Here is a 17,281-nt window from a genome sequence, read left to right as displayed (position 1 = left end):
TCCCTGTCCCAGTTCTGGCAGTGGACAAGAGCCATCGGAGAGCCTTTGCCACTGCTGCACAGTATGCTCAGCCTTGCAAGTAGATACTGACTGAGCCATGGTGGGCTTGCTGAGGGAGCTGTGCCCAGGCTGGTGCGGAGGAGAGGTGATGGCCGTCTTGCAGGGTCATCTGTTGCTTCCTCTTCTTGGGGGGACCTCAGCCATGGTGACATGTCGTGACAGTGGCTACCCCTCCAGCTCATCCAAAACCAGCAGCTTGTCTTGGGGTGAGTTGTCTTAGATGGGCTGCAGGGCTGCTGCTGTTTGGAGGAGGGAAGCTCGTTTGTCCCTTGTGGTTTTCCCCACCTTGCTCCTCCTCCTCTGTGTGTCCTTTCTCCTCTCCCACAGTCACCCCATCTGACTCATAGCTGCCAGAAACCCTTGCTGAGCAGGAAGGGACACCAAGATCCCTGTGGCGGTCTCCCACCACCACTGGAGGCCTTTCTTGTAACAGTCTGGAAATGGCTTCAGTTAGACCACTGGTGACATCAGGAGACCATTACAATTTCATGCATGGCTTGGTCCCCACCCCGAGGGGCGGGACATAGCTGGTTCTACCGCAAGCGAGGTTGTGGAGTGGAGGTTGCCCCACTATGGAAGGGCAGGGGGCTGATGGGCTGAGGGCTGCTTTCCTGGGGACTGTTCCTGTGGGCCATATTCCTTGCCAGAGAGAAAGGCTGCTCCTGTGTCACGGGAAGTGCTGTTGGCCTTCCCATGCAGGTCATCTGCTCCAGGCCTGGCCTCATCCTGGGGACCCTCTAACAGAGTCACTCCTTGCTGTTGCTGCCTGTAGACACTGGGGAGCCCAAACTGGGGCCCAGCCCTCCCAGCACAGTCTCACTAGTGCTGAGCAGAGGAGAGGGCTTACTTCCCTCAACCTGCTGGCCATGCTTGAATGCCTTGGCAAGCATTGAAATATTAACTATAAACATGCTAACTTAGCTGCTTGATATTGTTGAAGTAAAGACTCCTATTCTTTTGTCTGCAAAAGTGTATAGATTTTTGCGTTATGTAATGTTTGATTATCCAGTTTTATTAAAAAGGGTCATATGCTGAATTTGGACTCTATGTTGTTTTCAAGAAACAACCACAAAAAAAGGTGGGGATTTTATCCTTTTTTTTAAAAAAAAACCCTAACCTTTCTGGTAAGAAGTTTGTTTGCTTCAGTTTCTCTTGCATCATGCTTTCCCTTTGACTTCAGATATTAAGCAGGATTTTTTTGTATCTTCAAATCCAATTTTAGGCTTGAACAAAGTCAGCTGTTGTCTGTGTGGCAGCTGAGAAACAACTGTCTCTCTTTGCCTGTGTTAGCATGTACATGCAGTTGACTTGCAGTATGTGAATGACTGGACCAAGCATATCAGTTATGTGAATGAGAATTGTTTTCAGTGTTCATTATCCTCTGTTCAGTGTTCCTGGGGATCCTGAGGCAGTCTAAAAATCTGAAGCATTCCTACGAGAGGAAAAGGAAAGCTGAAGGACCCTTGTGTGTCCATTGATATTAGCATTCTCCAGTTTTCCCTGGTTCTAGTTGTGGTTTGAATGTGCTGCATAAAGAATATTGGCTCAGTCTACCTTCCATCTGAGACAAACAGGTATTCTGGGTATTTCCATACACAAGTAGTTCTTTGCAAGTGCTAAACCTGAATCTGTGTTGTAGGTAGCTTTGTCTCCAGTCTTGTACCAGTCCCTGTCTCTTGGACAGACCTTGGACCTATGTTACAGTCATGTCCCTTGCTGTTCTTGCCTGGGCTTCTTGAATGGATGCTGGACCTGCCTCCCTATCTCACCTTGTGTGACAAATCACTGAAGGGCTGATGGAGTTGGTTGCTCTTGCCACCTCAGCCCTCCTTAGGTATTGCAAATCTGCATCCTGGTGAGTTAGGGGATGGCCTTGCCTGTGCTGTTGTTACCCTTGCTGCCTGACGTTAATGGAGCAGTGTCACTCTCACTGCTCCCTGACAGCCAATTACTTTGTTAGGAAGCATAAAATATCAGTTACCTTAATGACTCTGGTAACTTTCAGCTTTTTATTAGTAAAAGGTGAATCCCATTTGGAATTCAAAACTGGCACCATTTTATTTAGGCTACTAAAAATTTAGTGTTAATGGATATTGTATGTAAATAATTAATCAGTATGATTATACTGACTTCTAAGTAGTGAATTTGGCCCGAAGAGCATGCTTCATTTCTTATATCTGCTGTACCTGATCTAGACTTACTGTTCTGGCCTTTGGGGCTTGGATGTGAGGAACTAATTCATGTCCTATTTCTATTCACAGAAGTTTTAGTCACTAGTGTTTATTGTTGTGATGGTTTGTAGAGTGAATGCCGCAAAGCTCCTCAACACGAGTCACTATGTTATCAGGAACTTTGGGGATAAATCTGTCTTTCTCTCTCTTTCTACTTATTGGAGCAGAAAATGTTCACAGAGGAGTTGATCCAGTGGTAATTAAACTGAATCCCATAATCAAGAGAATTGGAGCATTATTCAGCTTTGCTGGAGGAGAAAAACATACTTTCTTGCCTTTTGGAAAACCCAAAGTAATATTCTAGGACGGGCAAAATCAAAGTTCATCCTTCCTATACCATCAACACTGCAAGCTGTTTGCAAGATTTGCATTGCATCATTGTGATTGGGTTTCATTTGTAACGGATGTTGAAGGACATTGTGGCATACATAAAGTATGATGTCCTGTGTCATGAGACCCGGCCCCATTCGGTTAGGGGTTCCCATTTTCACAGTCAGCATTGCCCAAGCCACGCAGCGCCGTGCCGAGCCCAGCAACTGCCCCAATTACATGGGGTGGCCACGGCCATCCTGGCTGTCTGGGGCTGGACACGGGGGTCTCTTGGTGCAGCTCACAGGACAGGTCTCTGCTTTCCACACAGAGGGGGCTGCGCAGGGGGCAGTCCTTAGGCATCCTCCAACTTGTTCCTGTCCCCCCAGTGTGCTGGTGCCCCCCACCCTTGTGGAATTCCCCCAGACCATACATGTTTGTGCTTGTTCAGCTACCTTGTAAAGCGGGGGGCGCTGAACCTGCCTTTTACTTGTGTTAATGAACTTTCTATTCACATTTAAATATTAATTATTCATTTCATTAGCTCTTAGCATGTTTTATACACTGTATGCCTATGCTTTTTCTGATATATGTTATATATAATTTATTTATCTACATGTGTGTATATATGCTATATAAACAGATATAAATATATATACTCTATAGTGTGTGTATATATATAAAGTGCATCTATGAGTAAGTAAGTAACATATTACGCCTATTTGTATCTTCCCTTATATCTATATTTATATGTATATTTATATTTAGTTTCTATGTTCTATATTCCATATTTTATAGTGTTGTATCGGGTTTTGGTGTCCAGGTGCTGGCAGGGGTGACTGCAGGGGTGGTCTCTGTGGGGAGAGGCTGGGGCTGCCCCATGCCAGACACAGCTGGTTCCAGCCAGCTCCAATGGACCGGCTGCAGGGCACAACTGAGCCCCTCAGCCACGGGTGGGGTGCCTCTGGGAAAACACATTTAGGAAAGGCTGAAAACACATTTAGGAAAGGCCAAAAGCACAGCATAGGCTGTGAGGCAAGAGGGGGAAAAAAGTGTGAGAAACAAGCCCTGCAAGCACCAAGGTGAGAGGAGCAGGAAGAGGGGGACGAGGTGCTCCAAGTTCCAGAGCAGAAATTCCCCTGCAGCCTCTGGAGAGATCACGCTGGAGCAGGTTTATTCTGAAGGACTGCAGCCTGTGGAAGGACCCACACTGGAGCAGGGGAACAGTGTGAGGAGGAGGAAGGCGGGGCAGAGACAAAGTGTTGTGGACTGATGACAACCCCCCCATTCCCCATCCCCCTGCACTGCTCGGGGCACGTGTGAGGGAGGAAGGTAGAGGAGCTGGGAATGAAGGAGAGGAGTTGAGCCTGGGAAAGGAAGGGGGGGGGGAGGTGTTTTAGTTTTCTTTTTTCCTCACTATCCAAATCTATTTTAACTGCCAATAATTTAAGTTAATTTTCCCCAAGTATATCATAGGCAGGAGCGTCCTGCTTTGGTGCCTTTCTGATGTAGACAGGAAGGGGCAAGTGGTCCTATCAGCCAGTCACAGGGCAGTCTGTGAAAAAGCGGTGTACGGTGTTTTACAAAACAGCAACCCCTGGGGGCAGAAATAGGTGAAGGGAACAGACGAGGTGACTGGAAGATGTACAGGATTTTGGGGCAAGTGGAACACATGGTGGGCAGTAGGGGCAGGGCTTCCCCCGCCATTAGGGCAGTGGCATCTGTCCCAGCTCATGCTGGGTCAGGGTTGTCCTCATGCTGCTTTTGCCCTCTGCCAAGCTCCCTCCGGTCTGTCACCTCTGTGCTGTGCCCTGGGGACCCATCTGTGTGCACCACCCCAGGTGTAGTCTGGCAAAAGGAAACCATCACTGCCCTTCACATGCTGTCAGGGCTACAGGGGAGGCAGCCCAAGATACGGGCAGTCTTCATCCGATGTGGGTTTGGGCCTGCCCCACACTATGTGCAGGACTTGACATTTGTTCATGTTGTGTTTTGTGAGATTCCTGCAGGCTTGTTCCTTAGCCTGTCCAGGCACCTCTAACCAGTGGCTCTGCCCTCAGGTTTATTGACTGAACCCCTGGTTTGGTGTCATGTGTGGACTCGATGAGGTACATTTCATTTCCTCTTCTGGAACACTGATAAAAATGTTGACCAGGGCAAGTCCCTGAACAGAATCCTAAGGAATTCATCTTGTCACTGGTCTCTAGGTTGAACATGAATTTTTCCCCTTCCTGATAAGCTCTTCCTCCTATATTTTTCATGTAAAAGCTACCAAAAGCACACTAGGTGTAGTTAGTTTGTTTATTTCTGTTTGCTGAAATCTCACAATTTTAATAGTACAGCCACCAGGGCTGTTAGTCTGTCATTTGCTTTGAAGTTCTTGAACTAGCCTTGTCAGTAGTGTTTATCTTCTTCAGAAGGGTTTCTCATTGGAAAAATGTCTCGTCATATGCAGGACTGTTAAGGTTTTAATTGATGGTTTGGGAGCTCAGGAGTTTAGATACAGCCTCTTGGCATGGAATCAGAGGAAAGGACAGCTGGAAGAGCTGGTACACAAGAGGGAATGTTTCTGGCTGTTAGTGGAAGAAATTTCAGTTTTCTTACTTTTCTCTTGTTTTCTGCATGACCTTAAGAGGTGGTGAAAACTGTAGTGCAAACATATCAGAAGTCTGTCTTTCTGGTCTGTCCATCAGAGTTCTTCATACATCATTTATTTTCACCAGTTGTTTAAATGTTTAACATGTTACCAGTGGTGGAAAGATGGCCGAGACATTGTACACGTCAAAGTAATGGGTATTCTGCCAGCATTTAAGCATTTAATCAACTAGGATTCAACTGTACATTTTGTTTTCCAATTCTTATGACTTTTCAATTTTGCTTTTTTAAACTATTTTTTGGGGCAGGAGTATATATTTTGAGACTTCCGAATTTTTTTCTTGATCTGAATGGTGATACTAGAAATACTGTGGTAGTAGCCATTTCTTCTGTATTTATGTATGCTTTGAATTTATGGAATGCATTTAATGGAACATTTTTCATTAAAGTTACTGTTCCTCACTCCAGTCGTATGTCTAATTCTGCTTTAATTAATGCATTATCAATTATGATACCTTTCTACTGCAGCACATAAGCTATATAGCAATCAGTGGAACATGAAACATTCACTATGACAAGCTTCTGTGGGAAATTATGCTTGATAATGTGAGTTTTACCTATTGATTTAACTGTGTTCAGCCTTCCTGTCATTTTTATTCCATGTTTCTTAAAAGTTACTGAATGCAGAATGATGATATTCACTTGACTAGGAAGAATTAACTGATTAAACACAACGTACTGGTGATGCAAAAAGTTCTGTGAATGAGAGAGCTAAAACTAGATTTAGATTTACAGTTCAACTTGATGAGTCACTAAACACTGTTTTCTTTTTACAGATTTCTCTTGGTGCTGATTTGTTTAATATTCAGTGTACTATCTACTATAGAACATTATTCTGAATTTGCCACTGGAACCCTTTTCTGGATGGTAAGTGAACTTTTTTGGGAAAGACTCTAATCAGTTTGACTAAATTGCTTTAGGTGAACAGGGAAGATAACTGTTAAAAATCCTCATGCGAAGCATGCTACCAGGTTATTTAAAATAGTACCTGCTTTCATTAAAGGAAGGTCATAGTTCAATGGGGATGATTATTTTCTAGATCTGTAAACTATGAGGGTACTTGATAGATTAACAGTTTTTATAAATTTGCTTTTCATAAGATATGAAACTGTACCCTGTAGCTCTTATAGTGGACAACTGGTGTTCATCAGTCTTATGCAGTGTGGAACAGGATATTCTACAGGCAGGAATGCATTTTTAAAACAAATCTCTTCTAAGTCTTATAGTAAAAAATTGGCCAAGAACCATGCTCTTCAGAAGTATCTGAATCTTGGGGGTAGGTGATTTCTGTCAGACTAGTCTGCCAGTATATAGAACAGGAAGGAAGAGCTTCTATCACACTTCTATGCATCAATGATTTGGCTTTGAAGTTGGTGCTTTTTAACTGTTGCGGCTGTTAGCAATCCACTAGGGTGTCAGGTTCTTGAGCATACATTAAGTTTCGTACTTGGTGTTTTGCAAAAGCATAAAGACATTGTGTTGCTTATCTAATATCCTTTTCTTGGTATTAGGATCTTCAGTCGTAATTTAAACAACAGGTGCTGTGATAGAAAAATCTGCTCACTTGGAGGTGTACAGAGGTTGCTTATTGTTTTCACAGCAGCCAGGAAACAATTTTTTAATCGCTGGACTGAGTGGCTAATTTACAGATGAAATGTACCTGAACTGTGTTACCAGTCCTGAGCTATTAAGTCTCTTAAAAATGTGAAATCACATCCAGCAACCATGTATAAACTGTTGCAACATACATACAATATTTTTAAGTGTTAATTTGAAGTAGGTGGGAAATAAAAATACAAATAATTTGCATGAGGACTCCAGACAATGCTCCTCCTCTGTTCCCCCCTGCCCCTCTTCACCTGTAGAAAGTTAAGAATGGAGATGAAACATTCTTGATACAAATGGAGTAAATCACTTTTAAACAGCTGCTCACAATATCTGTATTTTAGCCACTCAAATCCTTTGATGTCAATGTGTGATAATCTCAGTATTCTTATTGTAAATTTTTTTTTTGCTAAGTGGTGACTTTTAATGTGATGGATTTTGGTTTTCCATCTGGTTTGAAAATAAAAATCAGTTACTTGTTTTCCTATGGGTTAGACTACATTAGTGTATGCAGCCTTTGCATGCAATTGACTAAGCCATCATTAGGATCCCTGAGTTATTTTGGGATTTTGATTAATGTTAATCCTGTAACAAATGTTGCTTGGCCTTTAAGCCATATTGAGTGTCAAACAAAGTGCAGCATTCTGCCAATCATATGTAGCCTTCTCATACTCACTGAAAGATGTAGAGTGATTATAGGTCAGTGTAACTACCCAAAACAGTAATACTGGCAAGGATTCAATGCTTAGCTGATTGTTTTTGTGTAGATGGTATGTGCATGTGCAGACACATATTGTTGAACAAAAAATGACTAGATGAAGACAGATGTGTGGTTCACATAGTGCCCACATAGCATTGCTAGCTATTTTTAAGTGATGTTATCATCTAACAAATGAATCGTGCATAGTCAGTGGCAGGGCTGGAACAAGTTCTTGGCCACCTTGTGTTACAACCGTACCCCGGAGGATACCTCTTTGAGTTTATTTTCCTCCCTGCTGTTTCCTCAGCCTGCTTCCTAGAAATGGCCAGCACAGAGGTTAGCTGTTCTGCTGGCTACTGTAGATTCACTTGCCTAGAAAGCATTTGTCTTAAAACTGTGAGTCTTAGAGTTTGCTCTGAAATAAATTCACTTTAATTACAACACTTGAAAGATTGCTTTTGGAGCTAATTAAATTAGTTCTTTTTCATAGAGTTGTGAGGTTTCTTGTTTCTAGTAGCTAAATGGTTAGACGCCTGCTTGGAGTACTTCTCCCCACCTTTACCTGAAGGAATTTCAAACTGCATCTCCCATTTTACCCAGGAGAGTGCTAACCCCACAGAAGCCTGGAGATCATTGCTCTCTACTCTGTTGTAGGTCATTACTCTGATCTACTTCATATCATAGGTGACTGTTCGTGTAACCAGAGAGAGTTTCTCTCACCAAAATATGAAAACACATGCCTATGTATTCTGCCTTCCGTGCTGCTCTGCTCTCTTGTGAAGGTGTTTGAGAACAGTGGAGACTGCCAGTATGATGAGAAACAAAATTGGACCAAAGCATCTATTGGATCAAGTTCAAAATGAAATTGATTTGTTTCTCTCCCGATCAAAGGAACCTGTAGTTCTTTGTATAGCCCTGTTAGTCAGTAGCAAATAAGTACTAATATGTGATGCTTGTGGTATTTTCCCAATTGTGGAAAAACTGCTTTTCATTATATTGAGGTAGATTAACAGTTGGGAAGGATCAGCTTCAAAATGGTAATGTTGAAAGTTGGTAAGGCCTGACAAGAAGGATAGCATCTGATACTTGTAGACACTTAAATGTTTTTGTATTTTCTTAGAGAGGGTGAGATGATGTGCCAAATACAATTTTAGATAATATGTGTCACTGGGGTAGATATGGCACATTAGTAACAGATGTAACTGCAGATGTGTCCTAAGCCACTAAAGTCTTGTGTTTTAAAGACTTAATTTTGTAACGTTTTTAATACATCTGGGTGGTGTAAGATAATTTCTTGTCAAGTGTGAAACCTATCATCATTCAGACAAGCTATGTGAATATACCAAGGAGGGAATACCATATCAAGAAGGCCCTCCAAAGCAGTGTTTGTAGTTTGAATGGAAAAAGGGGGCTGAAGAAGCAGTTGCTGGAACTTAAAGTAGAAAAAGCCCCAAACCATTACTCTCCTCCCTCCGCCCCACAAGCATATGTTTTCAAGTCTCTGAAAATTCAGGTGAATTCTGGAGGAAGGAAATATGACTCTTTGGCCCTGCATTTGAATGTTAAGACCAATCTGTCATCTTTGAGACTATTGAAGATGTTGCATAGCTACAGCTTCCGATACAGGCTGACGCTATGCCTCCCCAAATGCTGTAAATTGCTGTATTTGATGGCCTTGCTTGGGCGTAAAAGGAAACTTCTGTTCTTTGCATTTATGAAGAAAAGACAATATGTAAATCTCCATCTGATCATCATTGTGGTAAAATTGGTTTACTTCCGTGGTAGTAGGACTGGTGAAATTGCTTGTATTGAACTTGGCAAATGCTGTCATTTGAAGGAGGTTTTTGTTCTCGTACTACCAAATATTTTGTGTATTCACTGCCACTCTTGGGAGGGTTTTTGCCAGCTCTGTCTGAGATAATCTAATTTAATTTTTCCATATGCATACATTGTATGATCTTTGTTAATTCCTGGTTGTTTTTTTTTTCTCCTCTGACTATTTAGCAAGCCAGCAAATGAGGGCAGTGACAGTGGCATTGGTACAATGAATCATGCTGATAAACACCAACAGAATAGATAGTGAAGAACATAATTCCTCCTGAATTTTTTTTATACTTGCAGAGAGAAGCTTAGAGTTTCAAATAGTGTTTAAAATGGATCACAAGACTCCTAGATAGAACAACAATGTATATGTTATTTCAGAATCCACAAAGCTTACATGCACTTGCAGGTTTTTTTATTCAGATTGCTACATGTAGTGTGGTATGAAAAGGAATCTCTAGTTTCCCCTGCTTTCCTTGGTCCTGGATCTGTACTGTTGGGAGCTTTTTCACTTGTCTATTCATCAGTATTTAGGATCTGTTGCATGAGGAAGTTCTTGTACAATGTCTGGGGAAACAAGCACAATGGAACAGGCCACAGTTGTGAATAAAGTGTTTGCAACACTTAAGGCCATACTACATTACTATCTGCCTTCTAAACGTGCACTGCCTGCCCCTCTCTTCAGCTCCTGCAGACGTTGGAATTTTCCAAGCAGGAAGGGCAAATAGGGTTTTCCAAAATAATTGAGGCCACTCTAGTTACAGATCGCGTAATGGGAGGGAATAGCATCTCCACTTGTCATAGTATGCAAATGCTGGATCACACAGAACTCTGGAACCATGTGCCTTGGTGGTTTCTTTATTTCATACAGTCAGAGAATAATTCATGTTGGAGGGGACCTCAGGAGGTCTCTAGTGCAACCTCCTGCTCAAAACAGGGTCAGGGATGAGATCAGACCAGGTTGCTCAGGGCATTACCCCATCGGGTCTTGAAAACCTCCCAGGATGGAGACTGTGTAGCTTTTCAGGGCAGCCTGTTCCAATGCCTGACCATCCCTCATGGTGAAGAAGGTTTTCCTTATACCCAGTATGAACCTCCCTTGTTTCAATTCTAGTTTGTTGTCTTTCATCCTTCTGCCGTGGTCTGTTTTCTTTCATCTTCCTGCCATGCACTGCTGTTAAGAACATGGCTCCATCTTCTCAATAACTTCCTTGTATGTATTGAGAGGCAGCTCAGAGGTCCCCCATGCATTCATTTCTCCAGGCTGAACAAGTCCAGTTCCCTCAGCCTCTCCTCATAGGGCATGTGGTCCAACACCCTGACAACCTTGATGGCCCTACGCGGAACTTGCTCTGGTTTATCAAAGTCTTTCTTGTAGTGGTAGAATAAAACAGGTGCAGTATTCTAGGTGCAATCTAATGAGTGCTAAGTAAAGGGCGATAATCACTTCCCTTGTTCTCCTGTTGTTAGCTTTCATCACTTCCTGGCATGTGGAGGAGGTTGTCTTTAAAGACCTGCTAGCTATCCTGAGCTTGTTGACCCTTCAGAGCTGTCTCCCATGGGATCCCACCTATCAGTTCCCTGAATAACTGGAAGTTTGCTCTCCTGAAGTGTAGGGTCTGTACTGCATTCAGGAGCTTGAATTACATTATTTCTTGGATGCTACATCCAAGGCATTGTCATTGATTATTATATCCCCAACTAATTTTTCCTTGTATATCTGAACAGCAGATCCAGCTGTGTTTCATTCCCAATTGCCAACTCAATACCTGTATCTAAAAGTTACTCCTGAAACACTCCAGAAATTTCTCAGATTGCTTGCATCTTACTGTGTTGCTCTTCGAACAGGTGCTAGCTGAATTAAAGTCCTCTAAGAACCAGGGCATGATCTAGTAACTTTCTTGAGTTGTTTAAAGAAGACTTTGTCTGCCTTCTTATCCTGATCACGTGGTCTGTGACAAACTTTCACCATGATGTCACCTTTAGTGGCCTGTTGTCAGATCTGATTTGGTGCACTAAGTGCTTAACATCTGATTTCTGGGAGAAGTCTGTCATGCCTCTTTTAAGTCCCCTGTCTGATGTCCCTGTGCATTTCTTCCAGTATCTCATGCCCTAAATATTGGAGCAGGTACACTCTTAAGAAATCCTCCATTTCAATCATCAGAACAAATGGGTAAAACTGAGCAGCATACTTAGCCAGAAGAGCAGTGTGAGGGATGACTATGGGCAGTTCTGTAGCTGGGACTGCTGAAAAGAGAGAACTTACTCTATTGTATTCTAAAAACAGGTTTCTGAAATAATCCTGCCCAGGATGGTGTTTATGAACTTGAGATACAGCCTCACAAATTATCATGCCATGCCTGAGTACCAGCAGGTGGGTAACCAGGGTGTATGATATGTTCTAAGAGTAACAATTTGAGGGTAGGGGAGAGAATGTGGCTTTCTTGCCTTTTTGTGGACTACATGGTAAAGCCTGTTCCCAACAGGCATATGAGCATCAGAATTTTGGAACTAGTTTAAAATTCCTTTTAAAAAATAGATTAATAGTTTCAGTAAAAACAGGGAAGAAAAAACCTATTAAATAGCTGTCTCTTTTCCCCCCCCCTACTTAATTACTCTCTAGACACTTTTGGCGCTCATGGAGATACTTGTCAGGGTTCACTTGCCTTTTTAATAGCTTCTTCCAAATACAAGTCAAGAACAGTGATTATGGGATTTCCTGCAGTCAATACTTAATCTTGAGTCAACACTGTTCACTTTCTGTCTTTGATAGAATTGACTCCTAATTATCACTTGTGTTTATCTGCTACCTTCCCAATGGTTTTCATAAGTGCTTCTTAAATACCGTGTGACTGAGTGTAGAATGAGTTTGTGATTCCTGCCTAATCTGCAGAGCTGCATCCGCATGCACTTTTCTGACACAAACCTGGCTTTTGAAGTGTTCATCCTGAAGAAGGCAAAAACTGACAGCTGTCGTCTTGTTCCATCATTCTTACCTGTTGCTTGTTATTCTTTTTTTAACATAAAATTCTTTCAAAATGCATATTCTGAGAAATTAAGAGAACAGGCATAGTATTGTTTCTTTTTAATTGGAAACCCTACCTGCTTGAAGTAATTTCACACTTCAGATCTTCACTGATATATTTACAGATGGTTAAATAATTAATAAATAATTAAAAGAAGAAAAAGTTAGTCTTTAAATACTAGAGTTGGTTTTAACCTACTTGTTCTTAAAATAAATATATGCACTTTTATCATTACCTTGGATTGCTGTCACAGGTCAACTCTATTTCCATTGACCATATTTCTCAGAGTTCTAACCACTTTACTTCTTTTTGCTTGCACTTGTTGAAATTTTCCCTGTGAGTTTCACAGATCAATCAAATCGGTGCTGATTGCTTATGATGTCTTTCATTACAAAAATTCTGCTTGCTTAACTGTTCTTTTTGACTTTCAATATTTGTAAATTGTATGTAAGTCTTCCTTTTATACTCCTTGTTCTAAGAATGATCCTCTAAAATCTTATTTACTGTAGTGTTTAAAGTTATGCTTCTTCTTCAGCCACTTTCTTCTCTGGGAGGTCATCAAACTTACATGGACATGTCTGCTTCCTGATGTATAAAGCTTTCTTTCAGGTGTGTGCATGTTATACAACAAATTTATATATTTTCACTAGTTAGTATTGTTGGGTGGTTGTTAAAAGCAAAGAATGTCTTGAGCTATTCTCAAAGAGTTGCTGATGTGTTAGCACGGACTTTTTGCATGACCATAGGCAAACCTTGAAGTTGTCTGAGTCCAAGATCACAGTAGCTAAGTGACTGAGATTAAAAATAAAAAAGTGTTTAGGAGTATTTTTACTTAAAGTTCCCATGGAAAATATTGGTTTTATTTAAAATTATGCCAGAAAGGCATAAAACCCTTCACATGCTTATGTCCATCTGTTTTTTCAGGCTTCATTCATTCTGTCACTTTTAGGTAACTTTTTATCTTTCCACTTTGTCTCAAATTTTAATTCCCTAATCTATACAGTTATAATTTTATCTTACTCTAAGATTATTCTATTGAAAAATTATTTTTAAAAAGTTGCCGAAGCCTTTGATATAGGCTTTTGCCTATACAGCAGGAGGCTGTAATGTTTTCTTAATGATCTAGTAGTTTGTGTGTCAGTTTTGATTTGTAAATGGCATCTAGATCTTTAAGAATATGGCATTAAAAAACAAACTATAAAATGGGCCAGGTGTAATTCTTCCTTTGAGGATTAATCTGATTGTTTTCATGGTTAGAGGTCATATATTTTTCTACCAGGAGAGGTCACCATGGTAGTTTACAAAAGACAGATTTTTATTTTTTTATTGTAAAAGACCTTGCAAAAAGAAAGTTTCTTAGGTCATGGGAGTAATTTCACTAATTGTGCTGTTCTAAAAACAAGAACAAAATATTACTTTTCTCATACACATGAGGTTTTTACACACTATGAGTAACAGAACACAATAAATCATCAATTTTTATAATGACAGTGTTGTAGGTGAAGGGGAAGTTTTTCACTGTTTCAATATCTTGATGTTAATTACTTTTTTAATTTAAGAATACCAAGAGTACCAAGAGTGTTCTTGACTTTGAGAAAATAGAATGTTTTTTCTATAAAGCATATTGATTCAACTTTGTTAATTTAATTTCTACTTGTATGCCATGATGTATTTAATGTCGTGGTCATTGCAATTGGAATGAAGGAGGGATAGGAAATACTGTTTATCTTAATGTGCTTTCCAGTTCAGACCACATAATCCAAATGTGAAATCACTGCAACATTTTCAGGCTACGTGGTAACGGCAAAACTGCATAGGAATTGATATACTGGATTGGACCAAAAGCTTAGTTATTTCAGCATTGTGTCTCTGATAGTGGTCTGTTTTCAATGCAAAAAAAGAAGACTTTGTTACAAAACTATTATATATTAAAATAGGTAAAGCGCTTCTGAGTCTTTTCTTTTGCTTTCACCAGGGGTCACTAGATTCTAGTCATATTCTCCTGATGGGTGGTTTCCTACTGTAGTTTTCTCAGGCTTATGGGATAAGACTTTAAAGAGCATGTGCTGTTCCAGAAGCTTTCTGCAGCAGAGCCACAAACAAGGTGGATAGTCTTAGTGTTTCAGCTGGGATCACCTTCCCTGTTTCAGCAGGGCTGGATCCTGGATTTCAGTGGTTTTTCTAGATGAGCTCAGCTCCCGTGGTACCTCTTCCTTTGGGAGACAGACTTTACGCATTCGCTTTCCTCTGACGTGTTTCTTTGCTGGAAAAAGCAACAGCATATCTTCCAAACACATTAACACCTGTAGTTCATAGTGGTACAGTACTAGAGGGTACACAATACCCTTAAAGACTCTGTTTTCAGGGTTCTCACTTGTTGTCTCTATTGTAGGCCTTCACTGCCCTCTCACATTGCTTGGGTTGCTAGCAATCCTCATGTAGTGACTACATTTAGCATGTAGCTTTTATTAACATCCCTCTGTTTGCAAATTCTGTTGGCAAAAAGGCTGAGATGTAAGATTAGGAGCTCCCACATCAGCTGCTGCTTAAGCTTTTCGGGAGAGAGGCTCATGCTCTGGCTGTATTTAGGAATCGGGGCTTAAGGGGAGGATCTCATGAAAGAGTTCCAGGCTGCAGATGGGTCATATTGTTCTGTGTCTTTCCTGAAGTCACTGCTCAGTTTTGGCTTTATGTAATGATTTCTTCTGCATCATATGACATGAACACATCCTCCTGCTGTATATATAAGCTAGGCTTCTCGGAGTGAGCAAACTTCAGAGTACCAAGTTATACTTGGCTTACTTAAGCCAGCTAAGGCATGTGTGTATTTAACTGCTCTGTTTCTGAACTGGACCTCAGGATGGCTTTTCTTTTTTGAAAGTAGTGAGTTGATGACACCATTTTCAAAGTGTGTGTTTTTAAAAGAGGACACACTCTTCCTGTCTACATTGGAGGAACTCTCCCATTCCTTTATTTTTGTCTCTGCTTTTGTCCCTTCTCCCATTTAAGCTGTGTAGTCATGTCATAAAATTCTGTGTCATCTTTAATCTGTTAGCAGAGTAGAAGCAAGGCTGCATGGAATATAAGCTTAATTTAGTCTTCTCTATAATTTATGGTGAAGTGTATGTATTTTAATAAGTTTGAGGGCATTTTCTCCATCCCATCAAAGCAATCAGCATTAGAAAGTAAAAATGTTGGCATTTTTATCCATTTCCTGTTTTTGTGCCAATTTATAACTCTAAATCTGTGCTTCGCCGCATGGCATTAGCACTTAGGGCCTTCTCCAGGTCTGTTTAATAAAGTGATATGTTGATAGTCTAATACATGAAGTTCACAGGTACTCCTCCTGCTGGCCTCACCAGATCATTTCTTACAGATGATAATGGATTTCTTACAGATTATGGCATGCAGAGTAGGTCCCATAATATTTAGTGGCATTTTGTGATATTTGTGTAGTGTATATTGCCTGTGTAACAGTAGTTGTTAATGAGGTGTCCAATCCCTTAAAGGCACTGACAGGTAAACTGCTTCAGTAGAAAAATACACTATGTTTTTTATACTATGAAAGAGTCAGACTATGTTAGTGTAGAATACATCTGAATAAAAATAACCACATGACTCAAAAGCTTTGCTCTGTTCTTCTATTCCTTGTAAACCTGTAAGAAAGAAAACAAGAGGGAGAATCCCTGTTTCTTTCTGAGCTTCTTGTTGGTCTGTGGGAAGATGAAAAAATAGATCAGGAATATTATATTATTACAATATAAAACATTATTAAAATAGATATGGAATATTGTTTCATACGTTAAACATATTAGGAAAAAATTGAGTCCACTAGTCTTTCAACACATTCCATAGGCTTAAGTTGTCTGCTAAGTGATCTTGCTGAGTTGCCATAGTCTTTCTGGAATCAAATGTAACTGTCAAGCTTCTCGATGTGAATTATAATACAATTATTCTTGTGGGTTATATTACCTTGTGGGTTGCCCTAATGCAGTACAGAACATGTTCTGTTGGATGATTGCTGTGTGCTTTTCAACTGTCTAAAATAGACATCATTGTGCAGTAAGTATGGCTGAGATGAATTAACAAAGGGCCAACTCATAATGCCCTTAGTTGAATTTTACTCACTTCTTACTCTAGCTCGATAGAGTTTTCTGTGCAAAGTGATTTCAGAATGTGGCCCAAGAGACTAGAGAAACATTTCTTACTTGGGAGTGAGAGGAAGGTGGAGAGGTACATGCAGGATTTTTCCAATTCCTCTCCTTGAAATTTGGAGACCCTCCCAAATCAAAAGGTTAAGAAACATGGATATGATTATTTACAATTCCGAAGTGGATATTCACATTGGATAGATTCCACTCCAGTAGCAAAGCTAAATCCTTCCCCTCCTACCAGAGGTGGTCCCTTCAGGTCACACTTCAAGACATGCTGTTGGGGAACTGGTAGGCTCCTGTGGGGTACTGGCGGATCTATAGAGAAATGAAGAACTTCAGGCACTAACTTCTTGAATCTTCTTGATTCATTATTTGATTGTGTTTGCCTTAGCGGTATCTTTCTGAATTAAGCAATTCTAGAAAAAAGTCCTGCTCAAAAATAATAGGGACTGTAGTTAATTTTCTTTGTAGAAAAATTGTTGCCTGCCTAAATAGAATTAAAAAGTAAATCTTCCTCTCCGACTCACCCAACTCACTTGAATGGTAGTTGTCACAGGTAATGTGACTAGAGCACCATGTGCTCCCGTCATTAGCATGCAACTTCATTCTGTACAGGAAATAGCAATTGTCGATAAACTGAAAGATAAAGATATTCCTGGTGTGAAGTCAGCAAATTCAGCATATTTATCAGGCGTGCATGGAAACACTTTTTAAACAAAT

At 40.6% G+C, this 17,281-nt stretch overlaps 1 protein-coding gene across 1 annotated transcript in view; it reads left to right on the top strand.

Moving 5' to 3' along the window:
* LOC143155806 (potassium voltage-gated channel subfamily KQT member 1-like) overlaps positions 1-17,281 on the top strand; it is a 531,395-nt gene that overhangs the window by 26,618 nt on the left and 487,496 nt on the right. The window contains exon 2 of the mRNA XM_076328783.1: positions 6,032-6,122. Coding sequence (XP_076184898.1) covers positions 6,032-6,122 — 91 coding nt within the window. The remainder of the gene's footprint in view (positions 1-6,031; positions 6,123-17,281) is intronic.

This window comes from Aptenodytes patagonicus, chromosome 1 (genome assembly GCF_965638725.1).
Source record: "Aptenodytes patagonicus chromosome 1, bAptPat1.pri.cur, whole genome shotgun sequence".
Lineage (NCBI taxonomy): Eukaryota > Metazoa > Chordata > Aves > Sphenisciformes > Spheniscidae > Aptenodytes > Aptenodytes patagonicus.
Note: the sequence above shows the minus strand (reverse complement) of the source record. Positions and strands in the feature narration are given on the sequence as shown.